This window comes from Dermacentor albipictus, chromosome 1, assembly GCF_038994185.2.
Source record: "Dermacentor albipictus isolate Rhodes 1998 colony chromosome 1, USDA_Dalb.pri_finalv2, whole genome shotgun sequence".
NCBI classification, from domain to species: domain Eukaryota; kingdom Metazoa; phylum Arthropoda; class Arachnida; order Ixodida; family Ixodidae; genus Dermacentor; species Dermacentor albipictus.
Window position 1 is genome coordinate 509,312,879 of NC_091821.1, and position 22,458 is coordinate 509,335,336.

Sequence of the window (22,458 nt, forward strand, 5' to 3'; positions counted from 1 at the left end):
TGGCTACAGCCAGAAAGAAGTCAAAGCGTCAATCATTAATAGTATGGGATATATTGAAGATATCGAAACTCCCCAGTGGAGGGTCAGAAATCAAGTGAACGTATATTCAAGGCTTGTGGTGCTTTCTTTATGAATGTTTGCGATTGGATTGGAGCACTTTATCTAGCCTGCAGTTGGGCAAGGTTCTCTTATGTACCGACGAAGCGAATAGTTATCTGTTTGTATAATTAAAGAACACTGGATTGAGACATTGTGAGACAGAAGGTGTTCGAATTTTCCTTTTCTATGCAATCTAAGCTGCGCTGTAGTAGCTCCAGAATACTTTAGTAATTCCAGTTGGCGCTGTAAAAAAATGCTTTATGGTTTCAATTCGAAGTTGTAGTGAACTGTTGGTTTCGCGAACATAGCATGCCTCGCCATACCGACAGTCGATTGCTACCGTTACGTGATCAGGGGTGTGCCATATTGTCGATAAAGGCTACTGAGGGCCACTGTGAAACATTTCATCACCTTCAATTGATTCGCTCTCAATCTTAATAACGAAACTTTTCTCTCAGGTAATTGCTACTATGGTGTTTGTGAATTAACTATGTCAATACTCTACATGACGCGCCATCGTGTTAGCAGCCATTAGCAATTCGTTTTTTGGAGGCCTGTTTCAGAGGAGGATGAAAGTAGCAGCAAACTTTTTCATAAGAAATGCACGCCTATTTTTTTACTGATAAATGAATGACCATATTTGAATAGAACAACACACCAGAGTAATAAGAATCATGATGACAGCTTCGCTGGGCAGCGTCTTTCTAACATCGGGTAACATGCTGACGCCACTTACCAAGATTTTTCTTCCATGTAAAATGCAATGTCTCTCATAGCTAAATACTAAGGGAATGTTAAATGTTTAGCGAGGCATCATACACAACTTCGCGTGTTGAATTCTCAGACATTCTTTTTACGCAAAATTTACAGATAGACACGGCGCATATGTGCATTGCAAAACCAGTAGACCCCTTTGACGCTACATAGCTTGCGATATCCAAGCCGCAAAGCTCACGCGCTCTTGAAGAAGAAACTGTCATGGTAGCTGAAAGAAGCCGACATACCCTTCAATACGTACGGCTCGATCCACCCATACCCCAAGCATACACGAAGGGAACAAGCGCGCGCGGCAGCCGAGCGAGCCGGAGCGAGCGACGTCACTCGCAAGAGGGCACCACCCCTAATTCTCGCTGCTAATAGCATCCTAACATGTCTTGCTGACTTATTTTGAGAGCCATTGCCTGCTCTTTAAGGGTAGACCAACTTCATGCCAGCAGCGAAAAATGTGTTTGCCACTAGGCTAGCTTATCAAAACGGAATAGATAACTGCACAACCCCGGTCATTTCCCCCAAAGTGCAAGCACTGAATATAGGTAACAATGAGGGGAACATAGGGAATCAGTATTTAGTAAGAAGCGCATGAAAGCAGTGGACAATAAAACGATGGAAAGAAAAGAAAAAAAATTACCGTAAAAAAACGGAATATAGTTCGAACTTCTTTTCAAAAAACTATCGCGAAAAGTCGACCCTCGACTTATATACCGGACATTGGCGGAAAAACTACGGAAGTCTTGCAACAATGGGCAGATGAAGTAAACAGCCGCCATCGCCATCAGCAGCAGCGCGGCGTCTATGGTGGCGTGGCGACGTTGTGGCACCGGCATTTTGCGTTTCCATTGTCGCAAAGTTATGTTAATTAAAGGCTGCATTTTCATTTTGTTTCAAAATGAGCGGAAGCCGACGTCAATTCGCCGTCGCCTTCAAGAAAAAGGCGATTGAGTACGCGGAAGCCCACGGCAACCTGGCGGCACAGCGCGAACTTGAAGTATCCGAAAAGAGCATTCGGTAGTGGCAGAGGCAAAAGCAACGTATTGCAACTTGCAGCAACCAAAAGAAAACTTCATTTCGTGCCGGATCGCAGCGGACTGCAGAACTGGAAGGCAAGGTTGCGGAGTCCGTCCGAGAGCTGCGTGTAAGATCGCTGCCTGTGACTGCCGAATGCATTCGTTTGAAAGCGGTAGAGATCGCACGCGCCTATGGACTGGGCAGCGAGAAGCATTCGTCATCCGACTCTGATCAAAGGCGTTGCTCTGATTCGGAGTAGCGCTTGCGCACTTCGTGCCCTTCTGTGTACTGTACACCCTGCCAATTTTTAACAGTATCGCGTGACTATCGACCCGCGTGTTTGTCAGCACCTTGTCATCACGGCACGGAGCAGCTAAACAGCGAAAGTAAGGGCATGTGTACACATGCGCGTATCTCGTTTGTTTCGCTGCTCAGCGCCGTTAATAAGGTGCTGACAAGCACGCGGGTCGATGGTCGCGCGATACTGCTAAAAACTTGACCAGGTGCACATGGAAGCAGCATTTAAATAAATACTGTCACCATTGTGCAACCCCCTGAGTCGCATTTGTTTCACGGTAAGGGTGTCATGTCTTTCAGTACTTTTGCCATTCAAAAATACTTTTTTTTTTTTTCATTTTGAGAATTCGTTAGTTGGGGGATCGACCTATATTCCGGTCCGACCTATAGTGCGGTTTTTACGGTAGTAAGCAACCTCTGAATGCAACCTGACCATGTCAACGAGGTGCATATTTAACTCTCTGGCACTGAACATCTCTTGAAACTAGGCTAGTTGGTATGACTGGCTTCACTGGTACATTGTACCTAGCACTAGACAAATAGAAACGTTACAGGATGGACCACTATTCTTCAACTGGAAAGCGTCAGTTATGTGTAGTTTTCTGTTCGCTTCTTCATTACAATAAACTCCTGATAATTCAAACAATATCTTGTACTTTAATTCAAACAAAATTCAAATTATTGGTTGGCCTGCTATGTCTTCAACGTACTTAAAAGGTGCCTAATTTAAATTGCACAACTTGTTTAATACATACATTTTGCTGGAACTTATCAACAAACATATGCTGCCTTCGCCACCACTAGCTGAACATGTGGGTTTTCATATTACCTAAACAGATTAAAATAAAGCTGATGGCCTGCTTGCGCTTGTCAAAGCAGTCAAAACTATATAGATCATTCTGGTGCCATGTAGTCGTTTCAGAATATGGTGCCATGTCACCTGTTTCTCCTCAACCACAACACTTGATCCACAGTGCAACACGCATGGCCTCTCATGCTGCCACTGCAGAAAAGTCCCGGCTCTGGCTCAACGTCTGTGCCTCGCCACACACACCACGCCGGTCATCTGTTGACCTGTGCATTAGCATCATTTATTTGCTCATTTGTTAAAACACCCATTATTAATTGGCATATTGTTCCTCTAAGTTGATTGGACTCACTCAGGTCAGAGTATCTATGGAATTGTGTTCATTAGTCCCATTCTTTGGCCCTACAAAAAAATCAAAGCATAACTTGTGTTTGCTGCAACCGCTGCGGACGAAACCGTAGTCGCTGTCAACACGACCATAGATGGCGACTAGACAGTTTGAAAAAATGTGGCTTACGCGTGTAGAGTCAAAACGAAACTACTGTTTGCCGGAACCGCTGCAGATGAAACCGCAGTCGCTGTCAACGCGAGCGTGTACAGATTCAGAACAAAACTAGTGTTTGCCGCAACTGCTATGGACGAAACCGTGGTGGCTATGGACACCGCTCGTGGATGGCGCCTGTGCAGTTATGAAGGCACATGGCCAACATGGTGTTATGCGCTGTGGTAAACGCAAGAATATAGGCTTTACAGGCACAAATAGGCACGAAGTGTTCTGGTGTTGCTGGCATTCACGTACGATATCCACTGATAACTATGGCAATGCAGACTCCACCGCTTTGTTTTGGTTGGACGTTTGCACCCTTTCTGCACATTGGCGGTGCTCTGCGCTCACCGAACTCCGAGAATTGTCCAAATTGATTGTTTGAGTGCATTAAATAATATGTACGCCTGCCAGCGCCAGAGGATCAGTCTGAATTATCCGATTTCCCGAAAGAATGAGGGTAAAAAAAATGAGGTTTTACATGAAATGAAAGGATGTCAAGAAAAAAGGTTGATCTTGAGAAAGCCCTGATTCCTGTACATGGTGGTATGATCAGTAGCAGCATGTGATGAAAAATGAAATATTGTGATGGAAACAGGTAAAATAATAAAGCAATCAACAATTTGTTGCACAGAAGCGCGCCATACGTATACACATTGGAAAAGGCATTGCTATTAAACGCTACAAACCGAGCACATAGATAAGAAAAATAAGCAAGAAAATAAGTTGTTTTACTAAAGCAATGGAGTAATTCAAAAATGCTTCAAAATTCAAAAATAGTCGTAAATTCATGTAAAAACAAATAATAAAACATTTAAGAAAGACTAATTCAAGCATACAAATAAAGCACACTGACACTTTGAAGACGCAAAGAACTTGTTTATCTAAAAAGTTGTACAAGAAGTATGATCAATATAATTTATTAATTTATTATTTAATGGCTTAGGAAAGTTGTAACCAATCTGCAGAGTGTAGTTTGTCTGAGGATGTGGCGTGTACAAGTATTTGTGAACACGAGTGGAGTAGTGTGGCATGCTTCTGTTTAGGTTTCCTATTTTGTAGAGTCTTAATATTTTAGTTAGATTCATTGGTGAAAGTGTATTATAGGCAGTATTTATAAAAATTGGAACGCTTGATTACATAGTTTTTTAAACAATGGCACTCGGAGAAAGTCATGGAGCATGTTACAGATACAGGGAACAATTTTTTTCCTGTAGCATGAACAGTCAATTTGAATTTGTTGCAGAAGTTAATGCGACTAAGGAATAATGAATTGTACATCTTAACCGTTGTAAGTCAGCAATTTCCCTTTGTAAAGTTGGCCAACAACCTGGGAGAGTTAGCCGACTAGAAAGCTAATGTGAGCATTCCATGAAAGTTCTTGATCGAAAAGTATGCCTAGCATTTTAATTCATGTTACAAGTTCTATTTTTGATTAGTTTATTAAAATTTCTAACTCCCAGACTGCATTTCTATTTTTGCTTGAAATAATACAGCTTTAGATTTTGCTGTAATTAGCCATTTTTGGTGCAGCATTTATATATTTCTTCCAGCACGGAATTTGCTGTTTAAACTTGCTCTACTCCATTTGTAGATGTAAATAGAAGAGTAGTGTCATTAGCATAAATTATATATTTCGATTCCAGGTCAACATTAGCAATATTATTCACATAGGTATTGAATAGCAACAGGCCTAATATGCTTCCCTGAAGAACGCCTAGCTTTGGTGGTTGCACCGGCAATGAGTTATTGTTAATGTGCACATACTCGCTTCTATGGCCTAAGTATGATCGAATCGGCTCTAATGCAATACCACGAATCTCATAATAGCGAATCTTCATTAGTAGCAGTTCATGATTTATAGTACTATTGAACTAATGTGGACATTCACTTTAAAAACCCGAATTGGTAGTTGGTGAGAACTTGGTTCTTGTTAAAAAAGTTGGTAGCCCCCTTGAAAAGATAGGTAAGCTATATATGGGACAGTAACTAACTACAAGTGGAGGTTTTGTCGCCTTTAATAAAGTGAGTGCGTTAAATCTGCATTTTCTCTAGAAATGTACCAATTGTCACAGATATTGTGCACCCACGTCAAAACTGGTACAAGGATGTCTATTTGAAATCTAAACAAGAAGAAAGGGGGTTAATTGAGGGGCCCCCGTGAGTGGTGGCGCTGGCTAACATTCCCAGGGTTCTACTAGGAAACATAAATACCCAAGAAAGTGGATGGGCAAACGGCGCCGCAGTAGCTCAATTGGTAGAGCACCGCATGTGAAATGCAAAGGTTGTGGGATCATTCCCCACCTGCAGCAAGTTGTTTTTTCATCCACTTTCATCTCCATTAATAAATAGTTTCTTTATTTCATTTATTAAGCTCAAGTAATTTCCCCTATGTTGTCCTTGGTGTCAGTGTTTGTTGGCTTCTCATGATATGACTAATAAAAATCGGGCCCCTCGGTTAATCTCCTTTCTTCTCGATTATTACATAAGGAGGGCCTTGAATCCGACAACATTGATGGCTTCAAGTAGCATGTGTGGGTTTATTGACCAGTTGCCTTCACCCGAAAAGATCACGTTCTCGTGACGCCTGCGGCAGAAAGGAAGTTGCACGTCTGCTGCCAAGGTCTGTGAGTGGTGGCGCTGGCTAACATTCCCAGGGTTCTACTACGAAACATAAATACCCAAGAAAGTGGACGGGGAAACGGCACTGTGGTAGCTCAATTGGTAGAGTACCGCACGCGAAATGCGAAGGTTGTGGGATCGTTCCCCACCTATGGCAAGTTGTTTTTTCATCCACTTTCATTTCCATTAATTTATCGTTTCTTTATTTAATTTATTAAGCACAAGTAATTCCCCCCACGTTGTCCTTGGTGTCAGTGTTTGTTGGCTTCTTATGATATTTCAAATCTAGAAACTTTAGTTTGCCATCATCTGCATTGCAAGCATTATTGCTGCTGCTCAGCTGATTGAAAATTACCTCATATTCATCGGTGCAATTCAAAACTATTGTGTCCCTGCAGCAGGTGCTAATATAACAGCAAGCACTCGTATTAAGGTTAGACCTGTTGTCAGTTAGACCTGTCATGCCAGTGATGCATACATTAACGAGATTGGTTATAGTCCAGAATAGCCACTCCCTTCTTAAGATTTCAAGGGGGAGTGGTAAACAGTTCAGAAGGAAATTTACTTCATCCCAGGTTTTCCTAGTGTTGTGTGTGCAGGCAGAGAACAACATTTAGTAGTAATTATGTGTAGCTTTACTTAGTTCATTGTTCAGTTTACTATGAAATCATTTAAATATTTTAAGATCTTGTAGGTTAGACATTGAATTTATATGAAGCTTCTTTCCTTCGTAATTTGCCAAAAAGTTCAGTAGTTACCCATGGTTTCCAAGTTTTTGATAGGGGTGCTCATGGGATTCGCCAAAGGAAAGGTTTTCGTAAACATCCTTAAAATATTTTAGGAATATTTGGTACGCAATATCTGCCGCATAAACCTCTACCCATATATCTAAATTCAAAGGTGCGAAAGTCCTTTTTTGTAAACACCTGAACAGCAGGTTTGCAGCCACAGGATTTTCTTACTCGAAAAGTTACACTGAGGTTTTCTTACTTGGGAAGTCACACTGAGAAATGTAGGCAAATATCGCTTAAACTGTACAGAAGTGCTCTGATTTTTACATGTTGTGGGGCAATAATTGTTATAAACAAGCCTATACAATTGAATGCCACAGAAGTTATTCTTGTTAGTGCCGAGACAGCATTAAAATGCCATGCATATATAGTAACAGATCAAAAGTTTTTTAAGCGGTAGAGTTAGCCTGTTGATGTTAGTCAACAGGCTGTCTAACTCTACCGCTTAAAGAACTTTTGATAGTTACCCATGGTTTCCAAGTTTTTGATAGGGGTGCTCATGGGATTCGCCAAAGGAAAGGTTTTCGTAAACATCCTTAAAATATTTTAGGAATATTTGGTACGCATCCAAGTTTTTGATAGGGGTGCTCATGGGATTCGCCAAAGGAAAGGTTTTCGTAAACATCCTTAAAATATTTTAGGAATATTTGGTACGCAATATCTGCCGCATAAACCTCTACTGTTTACTTGTGCCCATGTTGTGCAGTCGCGTGCTCACAGAAAACAAAACATCGCATCGATTGTCGAATGTGTACTGGCAGAACTTTTCAAGGAAGGCTAAAAAGGACTATACACTACCGTTCGGCAGGCATTAAAGAGCCCCTCACCAGGTCTGGCCACTCTGAACTGACAAGCACAGTGCATACAATGCGCACTAGGGATTGTGCCTGCATAGTATCACACTGCTAAGCGCTGTGAAAAGGGCTGAAATTTGAAATCAAGTGCCCTGAGCCCTTTTCCGCACTACCAGCATGAGAGTCGACATCATTCGCACAAGTGCGCCTACGTAGCTTGCAGTGCTGTAATATCACTCACAGTGACATGTGACTGAGCATTATTCAAGGCAACAGCAGTTATTCATTTGATCTGTTGCTTCAATAGACGAAACAAAGTTTAGAGAAATATTAAACGCAACAAACCGAATGTCTGCATTCTTTGTTTTACTTTGTATCATAGCAAGAAAGACGTACTTCCATTCTGTTTACTTGTGCCCATGTTGTGCAGTCGCGTGCTCACAGAAAACAAAACTTTCATTTTCTACCATGTTCCAGCGTGCACTCATGCTCTGTGATCTGCTTGCATCTGCCCCAGTGTTCGTGCAGCACTGGTTTATATTACTGCTAGTCAGGTAGGTGTTATTGCAAACAGCACGCAACACCGAGTGCGGAACGAAACGAGAAAAACGCAATGGCTCACGCACGAGACCGTCAGCGCAAGTGCACCACACAGCAAGAAAGCGTAAACAAAAGGTTGGGCCTGTGTCATGTGCATCAAATGATCATCCAGCTCTGGTATGGGAAAGCGCAGGGAAGGAATTTCGCTTGCGGGGGCTAGATGGGGCAAGCGAAGAGAGTTTCCTTGTTGCCATGGGCGCTCTCCTCCTGAAACGATGTGTTCATGGCACGTCAAATATTTGTCTCAGCTATTAATGAACCAGTTGAAAAACTATTGCGGTAGAACGCTTCCTAGAGGGCACGTAGCGACTGCCAGCGTATAACCAAAATGTGCTATGCGGCCTTGTATTTCATAAGATAGTTCAATAGTTTGCATAACAAACAATCCATAAAACCGCATACTCATCTGTTACTCAGCAAAATTCTTCAGTACACTCAACATGAAAATTGTTTCACTAAGTAACGATACGCCACCAATCACTTTAATGGTTTGAGCCTGGTAAAACACTGGTAATTTAGAGGACACCAAGGAACCAAGCTTGGCTGTATCGCATTCCTTACAGTATTATAAAATCAAAGTGAATATTCAAGCTGCTAAAAAGTGTCGAGTCCAGCATCTTTATTTTTAGCCGATTGATAGTTTAGGTGGAAACACCTAATAGCCCGTTTAGCTCAGGTCCCAAGAATTAATTTAAATCAGCACGAATATAAAATCAGCAGAGGTAATTTCAGCCATAGATGAATGAAATATTGATAGCAATAAGATGAGCAATCTAAGACATTGATTATAAGAACACTTTGAACTACTGTGTAGTTTAGACAAATATCAGAGTTTGTACACTTACTATAAATTTTAGAAACCTTTGAATTAAGTTAAAGGTCATCAAAGGTGCTCAAAGCTTCATGAAAATAAATGTGCTCCTTGAATTCCACGAAAACGCGCGTTTGGGGTGACTTTTGAATATTCAATGTAAAACTATGCCGTGGACACTGTCTGTCTGGAAACAATCCTAGATATTTTCTCTCGAGAGTCTCGCCGAACGGCTGCTATGTGGCATGTGTGCAGCCATCAAAGACAGGCTTGTTTAACCCATTGAGGGTCGATATTTTTTCGCCATCTGCGACCGCCCAGGGTCAATTTTCTTTTTATTTCAGATTCCAATTCTTCTTAGGGACTTATTTTGAAATAACTTTACCGTAATTTTTCTAGGGTGACCGTAAAGCGAGAAAAAATATTTTTCGTTGGTATATCTGTACTCTTCATTCCTGAATAGCAACAGTAAAAAAGGAAATAAACTTGTGAGAATTGAAAATTTGATGCGTTGTTATTGTTCAAGGCTTGGGAAATGCGCACACAAAAATATTTCGCAAGACTCAAATGTTCCTGCTCTTACACTAAATGTACATCCATAGCGTAATAGAACTGCACAGGTGCGCGTACTCAAGAAAACTGTGTGGTTATGTGCCCGTTCCGCTAATCTGCTAACCTCCGCTAATCTTCATCTTATCGCCAACCAGAGGCAATTAGATTTCACGAGTCTCAAAAGAAAAAAAACAACGGAAATGCATGCACAGCGGCATCATTCCTCTGCGCACCCTTGTGAGCACTAAGCCAGCAAGAAACAAGCGGTTGTCCTTTGAGCGATTAGTAACAAGATAGACATCAGTTTTACAAGCGCAAGAAGCCGAAACCGCCTGCAGAACAAAGGGCAGACCGCCATCCGCCCGCGCGCGTGCCAATGTGCGTAAGCAATTAATGTAAGCTAATGTAAGCTTCCATTAGCTCACATGCTGTTTGAGATCTCCTTCTGCCAAGAATCCTAATCTCAGAAAAACGTGGGTTGCACATGCAGGCCTTGCAGTGCACTAGCAAATGTGCCACGCCATCTTTCATTAGATTTAGTTTGTGTTCCCTGGCTCGTTCATTTATGCAGTGTCCAGTCTGTCCTATGTAGGACTTGCCGCACTCAAGGGGAATTTCGTACACCACGCCTGTAGCACATCTCCCGTAGGACGTACCATGCTTCTTGCCACAGCCTTGCGAACCGGTTTCTTCACGAGTGGTTCTTGAACAGATTCGACGCAGTTTGATGGGGGCAGAAAAGGCAATGGGTACACCATACCGGCCTGCGACCTTCTTGAGGTTATGGGAGACCTTATGAACATTAGGAATTACTGCAGGTCTTATGGTTCTGGCACTTTCATCCTCCCGTGTGGCACTTGTACCTTTAACCTTCTGTAAAAGGCTTTCGGTAACTGAAGTCACCAACAAATCAGGGAACCGTGCTGCTTTAAGTCGCTTAATCTGATTATGAACGAGGCCTGCATCGTTTATGTACACGACTTTCTGAGGGCAGATTCCAAGCAGAGCATAGCAATCCCACGCTTGACAATTTTGGAATGACATGAATTATACGGCAGCAACCCTTTCTTGGCACGTGGGAAATATTACCAACAAGCTTGCCTGTCATGAAAGCTTAATCTTAGATCTAAAAAAGTGCAGGGTGTTAAGCAGTGGCATTTCATGCGTAAATGAAAGCCCTTTGCCATTGTCCCTGAAAATGTTTAGAATATCATCGCAGCGCTTCAGTGAGCCTTGTCTGTTAAAAAGGATTAGAGGGACCCTGAAACAGTTTTGACGATTTTCTACAAATGTACTGAGTCGTTAGAGTAGGTCCTTCTGATCATTAATTGACACGTCTAAGTGCTGGGCGTAAAGCGTGTAATTTATTATACGGTTTTAAAAATGCACATTGCTACCGATCGCAGTACACTGCTTGGCGGAATTTTAAGCCGCCCCTGCCCAATGACGGAAATCACCCTTATGACGTCAGTGGGGCGAGCTATTTGATTGGCTCACCAGGGCGCGTGATCAATAATTTTTCCAACCCTATGGTAAACAAATGATGTGCATAATAGTTGGAATGTTAGTTAATTTGTTTTTATAAAAAGAAACTGACATAACGAAAATGCACAAGAACAGTTTTTCAGTAGGCTTAAGCACTTCCGGCGCACAGGAAGTTTCGTCTGCTTACGTAACAATGCACTCAGTCTTTGATGAGAGCTCCACCGTCAGTGTCGGTCTGTCTTTTCTCGAGCGCTGTGATTCGACTTTGTTGCGTTGTGGACTGCAAACGTAGCGTCTGGCAATATGTCAAGCTGCGACATCGTGTCCCTCTGCAAGCCAGTAGACGAACGGACTGGCTGCAGCGCATCGGACTGCCGCTATCCGATCGGCGCCAGGATTTGCGTGATTGCGGCCGTCACTTTACACCGGAAAATTACTAACGCAATAGCGTTTCGCGAGTCCGGTATTAAGGTAAACACGAAGCGCAAGGGGACAGGGCCTGGCCAGGTGGTTGAGCTCTATGACATAGCGCTCAACCACACACAGTAGCAGTAACAAAATGTATTCTTCTTTGCTGCTTGTGTAAATGTTTCGCAGGAGTGTAATCGTTAACATGTTGTTTTTGTAAATGTTTAAAATGTTTTACACTTGGTTACAGCAATATTAGCTCTTTCTTTAACTGGTTAAGCTCTGCACCAATGAGTGGCTTGACCGTGGAGACCGATCAGGCAGCTCACATACATCTACGCTAAAGTTCCTTCATCAGCTTGAGTTTATGTTTACACCATTCCGTTCAAACGCTCGGCTAGTGTGTGATTACCAGAATACCAGACATGTTCGACGCTACGCCAGAATGCTCGCAACGCCCGCTGCTTCGACAGCTCTCGCTTGGGGTCGACGGCCGAGCGGCTAGCGGAGAGGTTTCGCACAGGCGGGTCGGGCTCCAAAACAACCGGAAGTGGACGATGTGACGTCGCATCGTAACGCAGAACCAGTGAAGGCGGAGCTTAGCCGCGATCGCTCGGTGAACGAATTGAGGAGGAAAAGCATGGCTAGGGAGGAGGGTAACTTGCAATTGCTTGTAGCTCCATTAAGACGTAATGCTTCACTTAAATTGTGGTGCGAATGTTCTACTTAACCTGTACCCTACGCGTCTACAAAATTTGTCCGAACCGTTTTAGGGGCCCTCAAAGAAATGGTCCATGTACCTAAAAACTTTTAAAATAGTTGAAGTGCTGTCCCATTTAAAAGCCTCATCAAGCAGGCAGTCGGCACTAGATAAGAATATGTTACACAGCAGCGGCACAATACACGAACCAATGCAAATGCCATGTTTTGACAAGAAAAGCTGTTTGTCAAAGCAAATGATAGTACTAATAAGAGAGGCTTCCAATAATGTTAAAAAGTCCTCAAGTGTAACAGCAGCTGTATTTTGAAAAGCTATGATACCGCTTTCTTCCATGCATATCTTTACCGCAACAAAAAGTGCATCATAAGGAAATGAATAAAACAGATCCTCAACATCCACAGAAAACACGTTGCCTGTGGATTGTTTGTTTCGTAGAAACTGCACTATGTCTTGTGAATTGCCTGTCGAGAAAGGGTAATTTAACAGATTTTAGCACCTTTAGAATGTGCCTACTAAGTAACAACTGCCACGTGCCTCGTTCGCTCACGATGCTCCTAAACGGCACATTGGGCTTGCACGTCTTTGCACTGAAAAATATGTTTAGCGCTGTAGCTCTCAGATTGTTAATATCTTTGGCCAAGTTGAACGCCTTGCATAGCTTGACAACTTTACTCTTTACCTTTGATTGAGATTTCCTGTAGTACTGTCCAAAGCTTTTCTTTACAGCAGTTTACAGTTAGCAACACCAGCGAAGCCAACAAGCAGTTCTGTTGCAACATATTTCGAGGCAGCCCATCCCCGAGAATAAGGAAGAAGGTCCTTATTTTGTGTCGACATGTTTTCATTGATTACAACAGGTGATTTAGCACTCATGAGGGCTTTCTGTGTTGCTAGCCATCTATCACAGAGTGACTGCCATGAGAAGCGAACAATAATTCCAGATTTTCTACCTGGCTTGAAAGAAAGTGGGTGCATATGTTTGATGTTGTCACACAAATCGGGCAGGCTGACTGATTCCGATATGACATTCAGCTTTGCAAGCAAATTTGCATTTTTGGATTGCGGATTTCTTAACACTCAATGTTATTCCTTCTACTTCCACATTTTATGTCATTTAGGAGGCCTTCAGCTGCTGAATTTCATGCACGACAGCGACTCTACTCTCGAATTTGCAAGCGAGCTTTTTCAGGAAATTTATGTCCTTATTGTGTTGGACCTGCTTGTTCAATATTTCGTCATACTTTTGTAACATCAAATGAATTGATTGCTTGATTTTGTCAACTTGTGCGGGTAAACTCACGAGAGCATCGAGTTTCTGCATTATGGCTATGAGACTAGCAATGAGTAATGAGTCAGTTTTCCCACCAACACTCTTTGAGTAGTGGTGCCTCAGGCATCACCATGCATTATTGGCAGTTCTCCTTTACCTCTAAAAGTAACTTCTCACCCACCAGAACAACCTCTCAGTGGTAGGCACGCATTTGCTGTATTTCATCAGGCTTCCATCGGCAAGTAAGACCTCTTGGCACTCATCGCAGATTTTGATCATGGCTTGCTAGCTGAGGAATTCTCTCACAAAACAAGTACGGTCAAGGAGAACAAGACACAACACCAACATGGCAGCAGCGGCAGCAGCATATCGCAACACCGCAAGCATGCTAATAGGCTGAGGCAGTTCGTCCATTTCTGATTAGTGATGTTTTACACTTCCTAGCTCCTCTCATTCTCGGTTTGTTTTATCACTGATCACAGATTTTTGACATTTTTCGCAGGGCAATGCAGTGAAGTACAGTGGTTCCTGAAAAAAGGTTAAACACATCTGCCAAATAGCACCAAAATGTCAAACAGTAAAACGTGAAGCCTGCGTAGAATAAAGAAAATGTGACCGCGATGCAATGTGGTGTGTCAAACAGTGCCATCAGAGAATTGAAGGTCAATTTGCATTCTCATTTCATCTGCCTCATCTAGGGGTTAATCCTTGTTATAAGGGCAGTGTTCAAGCCAATGGCAAAAGAAAAAAGTGCCATTGAAAAATACTGCTTCTGGTGGTAAAGTGGTGCCAAAATTAGTTCAGCATGTCCTTGTAAATCAACAGTAATGGCTCTTTGAGGGTGTCCAGTTTAATGTGAGTGTGTGAATGCATCTGATAAGAGTGGGTCTTGTAGTGACATTGCCATTTATTGTTGCACTTGCCCTCAATTGTGGTCTCTTTCTATTTCCAGACATGGCCACTTACAATGCTGTTGTTGAGACTATACAGAATGTCAAGGATTATTACCCAACCATGGCCTCGGCATAGCATCATGCAGTCCTGGAATTTTATCTTTAGATTTATTTTCAGCATACCTTACTCATGTGGAAGCACCTGTCAGCCCTGTGTTTGTACTAGAACTTCTTTTTTTTTTTTGCAGTTTCAACAGTAATAAATAAAATTTGTGCTCATGTTTTTTTCATCTGAAAAAACAAAAAGACGAAGTAAAACAAGGAACCCAATAAATTTTGTTCATATATCCATTAAATGTTCGGCTGCATTTTGTTCTACCTTTTTATTTTTAAAGGATATCAGCTGGGATAAATCCCACAGTAAATAATGCAGTGTAAAGCTCTACAGCATTTTTTGAAAGCTACCATACTTTCTCTAAATATATTCTCAGCATATAAAAAGGCAGAATGAATTATGACAACGCGTGGAAGAATCGGATGTAGGAACTTTGAAATACAACGAAATACTCTTTACTCGCAATTTTCGCGGTTCTGGCTCCCATGCGAGAAAGAAAAATACTCTGTTCTGTCTCACCAAGTCTGCACTGGAGTGGAAGCTATGGAGTGTGCCACGCCAACTGGAGCTGCGGAAGAATACAAGGACAGGTCATAAAGCGTGTATTATTGATACCATAAATTTGGAACAGGCATACATGATAGGTATCAATATGACTGCACGTCTCCTTTTGGCAGAAAAAAAATTTTTGCGTGCGGAAAACTGCTAGATCATCAACACAGAACTGGCAGCATTCAAAGGGAAAGTTGGTTGAAGCACACGGAGCGATCCACATTGTGCAATTCGAGGGACACGGCATCAAAGATTCTTGCTGAGCTGGTGGCAGTGTATGACAAGTTGCTGCCGTTAGCTCGGAATGAATCCTTGTTGATAATCATCGTCTAGCGTTGCAGGAGAGCAGCAGCGACATCGCGAGAAAGGTGCAGAAGACTTATGGGTTTGGCCCAAAATGGCTATCTGGGGTTCAGACCCGGGACTACCCCACAAGGCTTAACATTCACTGGGAGCACTGTGCACACCCCGATGAAGAAAATTCAAAGTGTGTGACTGTAGCAAGACGTATTCGCTAGCTGAGGAATGGAGAGGGTAGAGAAAGTACAAGTGCTCATCAGGTCAATACTTTATCTGTGTATGTGTTAATTTACACCCCCTCTTCTTTGACTTAATTTTTTACTCTCAAACCGAAGTATTAGAGGAGGGGGGACAGTCACAGTAACAAACAGATGGCCGTGTCTGCTGTGACCGGGGCACAGCAGACGAAAGGTGCCCAAAATGTCTACGTTCACCCATGACGTCACGTCCGCTATAAACCATGATGTCACATCCGTTCATTTCCATGGCATCTCACGGAGCCGGTTGCGCTGCGAAGCTGTCCAGTGGTTGGGACAGACGCGTCGGCAGGCCCCGCTTCGCACTTTGTTACTGACAGCGTTTCAAGATGCTTCAATATTTACAAACGTAATTGTCATATTTTTATAGCTGTTATATCAGTGCAAAAAGGAAGGAAGAACCACATTCTTGCACGATATAAATCTGCTTCAGTGAGAGTTGAACGCTCCGCGCCGTAGCTGCGTAGCCAGGCGCGCCGACGCGAGGCAACCCAAGCGTGCGATAGCAGAGAGGAGCTGTTCCCCGAGATCACGCCGCGTTTCGAACCGTACGAGCCATGCCGCACCGTGTGCGCATGCGTGGGCGCGTGAACGCGAGCTTGCGCGCGTCCGCAAGCGTACGTGTGGTCTGGGCTTTAGAACAGCATTATTACTGCTTTTTTACCGCTTTGCTGCGGCTCATTCAATCATCACCTGCATTCTTTTAATAATATAAATGGCATCGCTGCGCGGAAGAGCGTCTCTTGAAGTTTCCAAACAAGAGCCAATGCCGCCGTGCCTGCTGCATACACGCTTACCTTTCCTAACGCAGTTAAGACGCGGCACTAGCTCTGCTACTGCGTGATACAGGGTCACTGTGATAATAAAATTAAAAAGAACAAACGAAATTAATGCAGAAAATGTCAAACGTTGCCAAGCGTGATAAACGGACCTGCCTCGCTAGACGAGTTGAAGAAATCGGCGTCCTGAAGTCAGCTTCGCCGCAGTAGACTAGTGTTACGCGGTGAAGCATATCAGAATTGAAGAGTGACCGCTTTTACCGACATATATAATATGTGTTCCTTAATGATGTACGCGTGCACCTGCCGTCTCCTGTTACATTACACGCGCCGAGGCACCTAAGTGTCATCATCATCATCAGCCTGGTTACGCCCACTGCAGGGCAAAGGCCTCTCCCATATTTCTCCAACAACCCCGGTCATGTACGAATTGTGGCCATGCCGTCCCTGCAAACTTCTTAATCTCATCCGCCCACCTAACTTTCTGCCGTCCCCTGCTACGCTTCCCTTCCCTTGGAATCCAGTCCGTAACCATTAATGACCATCGGTTATCTTCCCTCCTCATTACATGTCCTGCCCATGCCCATTTCTTTTTCTTGATTTCAACTAAGATGTCATTAACTCGCGTTTGTTCCCTCACCCAATCTGGTCTTTTCTTATCCCTTAACGTTACACCTATCATTCTTCTTTCCATAGCTCGTTGCGTCGTCCTCAATTTGAGTAGAACCCTTTTCGTAAGCCTCCAGGTTTCTGCCCCGTAGGTGAGTACTGGTAAGACACAGCTATTATACACTTTTCTCTTGAGGGATAATGGCAACCTGCTGTTCATGATCTGAGAATGCCTGCCAAACGCACCCCAGCCCATTCTTATTCTTCTGATTATTTCTGTCTCATGATCCGGATCCGCAGTCACTACCTGCCCTAAGTAGATGTGTTCCCTTACGACTTCCAGTGCCTGACTGCCTATTGTAAATTGCTGTTCTCTTCCGAGACTGTTAAACATTACTTTAGTTTTCTGCAGAATAATTTTTAGACCCACTCTTCTGCTTTGCCTCTCCAGGTCAGTGAGCATGCATTGCAGTTGGTCCCCTGAGTTACTAAGCAAGGCAATATCATCAGCGAATCGCAAGTTACTAAGGTATTCTCCATTAACTTTTATCCCCATTTCTTCCCAATCCAGGTCTCTGAATACCTCCTGTAGACACGCTGTGAATAGCATTGGAGAGATCGTATCTCCCTGCCTGACGCCTTTCTTTATTGGGATTTTGTTGCTTTCTTTATGGAGGACTATGGTGGCTGTGGAGCCGGTATAGATATTTTTCAGTATTTTTACATATGGCTCGTCTACACCCTGGTTCCGTAATGCCTCCATGACTGCTGAGGTTTCGACAGAATCAAATGCTTTCTCGTAATCAATGAAAGCTATATATAAGGGTTGGTTATATTCCACACATTTCTCTATTACCTGATTGATAGTGTGAATATGATCTATTGTTGAGTAGCCCTTACGGAATCCTGCCTGGTCCTTTGCTTGACAGAAGTCTAAGGTGTTCCTGATTCTATTTGCGATTACCTTAGTAAATAGATTGTAGGCCACGGACAGTAAGCTGATTGGTCTATAATTTTTCAAGTCTTTGGCGTCCCCTTTCTTGTGGATTAGGATTATGTTAGCGTTTTTCCAAGATTCCGGTACGCTCGACGTTATGAGGCATTGCGTATACAGGGTGGCCAGTTTCTCTAGAACAATCTGCCCACCATCCTTCAACAAATCTGCTGTTACCTGATCCTCCCCAGCTGCTTTCCCCCTTTGCATATCTCCCAAGGCTTTCTTTACTTCTTCCGGCGTTACCTGTGGGATTTCGAATTCCCCTAGACTACTTTCTCTTCCATTATCGTCGTGGTTGGCACTGGTACTGTACAAATCTCTATAGAACTCCTCAGCCACTTGTACTATCTCATCCATATTAGTAATGATATTGCCGGCTTTGTCTCTTAACGCATACATCTGATTCTTGCCAATTCCTAGTTTCTTCTTCACTGTTTTTAGGCTTCCTCCGTTCCTGAGAGCATGTTCAATTCTATCCATATTATACTTCCTTATGTCAGCTGTCTTACGCTTGTTGATTAGCTTCGAAAGTTCTGCCAGTTCTAATCTAGCTGTAGGGTTAGAGGCTTTCATACGTTGGCGTTTCTTGATCAGATCTTTCGTCTCCTGTGATAGTTTACTGGTATCCTGCCTAACGGAGTTACCACCGACTTCCATTGCACACTCCTTAATGATGTCCACAAGATTGTCGTTCATTGCTTCAACACTAAGGTCCTCTTCCTGAGTTAAAGCCGAATACCTGTTCTGTAGCTTGATCTGGAATTCCTCTATTTTCCCTCTTAGCGCTAACTCATTGATCGGCTTCTTATGTACCAGTTTCTTCCGTTTCCTTCTCAGGTCTAGGCTAATTCGAGTTCTTACCATCCTGTGGTCACTGCAGCGCACCTTGCCGAGCACGTCCACATCTTTTATGATGCCAGGGTTAGCGCAGAGTATGAAGTCTATTTCATTTCTAGTCTCACCGTTCGGGCCCCTCCACGTCCACTTTCGGCTATCCCGTTTGCGGAAGAAGGTATTCATTATCCCCATATTATTCTTTTCCGCAAACTCTACCAATAACTCCCCCCTGATATTCCTAGTGCCTATGCCATATTCCCCCACTGCCTTGTCTCCAGCCTCCTTTTTGCCTACCTTGGCATTAAAGTCACCCATTAGTATGGTGTATTTAGTTTTCACTCTACCCATCGCCGATTCCACGTCTTCATAGAAGCTTTCGACTTCCTGGTCATCATGACTGGATGTAGGGGCGTAGACCTGTACAATCTTCATTTTGTACCTCTTATTAAGTTTCACAACAAGACCTGCCACCCTCTCATTAATGCTATAGAATTCCTGTATGTTACCAGCTATATTCTTATTAATCAGGAATCCGACGCCTAGTTCCCTTCTCTCTGCTAAGCCCCGGTAGCACAGGACGTGCCCGCTTTTTAGCACTGTATATGCTTCTTTTGGCCTCCTAACTTCGCTGAGCCCTATTATATCCCATTTACTGCCCTCTAATTCCTCCAATAGCACTGCTAGACTCGCCTCACTAGATAACGTTCTAGCGTTAAACGTTGCCAGGTTCATACTCCAATGGCGGCCTGTCCGGAGCCAGTGATTCTTAGCACCCTCTGCAGCGTCGCAGGTCTGACCGCCGCCGTGGTCAGTTGCTTCGCAGCTGCTGGGGACTGAGGGCCGGGGTTTGATTGTGTTGTTCATATAGGAGGTTGTGGCCAAGTACTGCACCAGGGTGGCCAATCCTGCTCTGGTGAGGGAGTGCGTTACCGGTTCTGGTCACCGGGATCAGGCCACACTCCAGGCCTGTTTACGCAATTTTATCAACACGCGGATTTTTTTTTTTTAATCCGGTGGAAAATTGCCGGCACCGGGATTTGAACCACGGACCTCTTGCACGCGAGGCGGGTGTTCTACCTCTACGCCACCGCTGCAACCTAAGTGTACTGGCCGGCCTTCAGCGCTATTTCGGACGTGGCTGTGATGCTTTGAACCGTTGGTTTGTCGACCTCGTAAGCCAGTTAATGTTTACACTGCCATTTTTTTCTGAACTGTTGATTTCTTCCATAATAGCTACGTAATTTCGTAGTTTCCTGTTCAACTGCTTTGGTCATGTGCGAGTCAAGGTGTTCTCTTTAGCCGAGCGCAGTTTTCGAAAGCGAAACGACGCTTTTGTATCAGCATATAGTGCCGTCGCCCATTTACAACACAGTCAATCAGTGTAATTTTGTATGTCACTGGGAAGCCGCCGAACGCAGGAAACTCACTCGCATGCGGGGAACTGCATAACTAGCCACGGGATTAGCGTGCCTCTTAGGAAGCTGCTTTGCATCAAAGGCCAGGTACGCTTGCTATGATTCACCGCAAAACATTTTGTATGTCTAACCGCTTAACATATTTGTATTGCGGTGAAGCTAACCTTACGGAACCGAATTTCGCAACGCTTTTTAGACTCCTGCATCTCTACCAGCCACTACCAAACGCTTGTCGGTACGTCTCTTGGCAAAGGTCCAGCTAAATCTCCCCTGTGGGGAATTGGGGGGGACTCACGTATATGAAAACTGCCAAGGAAAGCAGTTGCCCTGATGAAGGCACGCTCCCCTGTCGAAATATTTGCACCAGCCTGTTAGACCATCGTTATCACCTTAACATATTTGTGTGTTGCGGTGAAGCATGCCGATATTGGGAAAGATTTACGTGAATGTGGAAGGTATGGTTTCTGTCAGCGACGAACCTAATGTTCTACTCTCAACAAAGCAGATTTTCGTGGCAGGATGCATGATGTCTTGAGAACTTTTGTTGGCTAAAGCCATACATGCCAGGTTAGCTCTTGTCACAGTAATACGCTTTACCGCAATACACAAGAGGCCTCGCTGCAGGACACGCCCGCCGTAGTTAGCCAAAACCTTATGTAACGGTTCACTGCAAAACACCTCCTGTATTGCGGTGAATCGTAATAAAGCACATTTGTCCGTTTAGAATGTAACGACCCTTGCCCTTCGCTTTTGTAATATTATGACTCAGTTTAATGAGAACATGTATTCAGTGCTAAAAACATCCACATTGAAATGTAGATATGAACACTGATGACAGCCTGTGTGATGTTTTATCCCTTTACTTTTTTGTGTACCTGTCACACTGCCATTACTAAATTTTACTGTACTTTGTAAGGTGCTGATGTACATAACATTACATCACAAAGAGCCACTGTGTAATTAGTGTTGAAGGGCCAGTGTGATGGCTTTTCTCAAGAAAGGTTTGGGTTATGTTGTTGTAAAGGCTTTTTTTTAGAGAGGTAGCTTTCTGAGAAGAAATAATGTCAGGAAATAGGCCTCAATGGCACAGAATCTTGGCTGCTATTATATCTGTTACATTTTGATTACTGTGGATTACAACTGATAAGAGAAAGGGCAACGGACGCCATGGTGAGCGGGTTGAATCAGCACTGGCCTATCCCCCAGTTGGGAGTGGCGTTTATTGCGTAACTAGCAGAGGGAAACGTAGGGGGCGCTAGCGATTACATAACAGCTGCCTTTTGCTCAAACGTGCCCTAGACATAATTGAGTGATTTGTACTTGCAACTGGACAGCAGCCTTAGCTTGGGAGACCAGTGATATGGCATATTTTATCAAACTAGGTGACATAGCATTGCCTGTCCGAATAGAGACTTTTTAAATGTTTGTGCCCTTTAACACCTAGATTTTTGACCATGAATTAAGAAAAATCTGTAGCACATTTAGAACCTAGATTTTAAATGCTGTATAAGTTGGCTTCTTGTTCACTGCGGCTGTGCTCGGCTTCTGTCCAAACGGGAGAGCACTTCTGCACAGCTTATTAGCGAACATTCTTATTTACATACTGTAATGAGCGTGGGTAACGACACGCACACCAAGGCGAGTGCTGAACAAAGACTGACTTTATTGCAACGCACGCTGACGACTCGAGAACGCGCAACAGCCTCTTGGAGCTCAGGGTTGCCGGCTGGGCAACCCTGAGCGCTCCCGCTAGGCTGGGCTACGTTACACCTCCCTCACTCCCACGTGAGGGTCCAGGTTCTTGCTCGAAGTTCTCATCGTAAGTTAGACGCACTCGCGGGTTCCTTGCCCGCAGAGGGCGGCGCATGGGAGTTGCTGCATCGTGCAGGCCAGAGGCTGGTGGACATTCTGGGGTGCCTGCAGGGCTTGTTTCTTGGCCGCTGCCATTAGCTTTCTGAGGATGGCGGGGGCTGCCCGTTGTGTCACTAGGCGAGTGGAGCGGCTCTGCCGTCCGCAGGATGTGCAGCCGATTTCGACGCAGTAGGCTCCCGTCTTCGGTTTCCACAAAGGCACCGGCCTTGGCCGGTGCCTTTGTGTCTACTTCTTCACCTCGGTTG

The 22,458-nt window shown here is 43.8% G+C and overlaps 1 protein-coding gene across 1 annotated transcript in view; it reads left to right on the top strand.

The window, feature by feature from the left end:
* Window positions 1–14,836, top strand: part of LOC135913391 (replication protein A 14 kDa subunit-like) — a 60,778-nt gene extending 45,942 nt beyond the window's left edge. The window contains exon 4 of the mRNA XM_065445984.2: window positions 14,540–14,836. Within this exon, the coding sequence (XP_065302056.1) occupies window positions 14,540–14,616 (77 nt within the window). The 3' untranslated portion in view covers window positions 14,617–14,836. The remainder of the gene's footprint in view (window positions 1–14,539) is intronic.
* The last annotated feature ends 7,622 nt before the right edge of the window (window positions 14,837–22,458 follow it).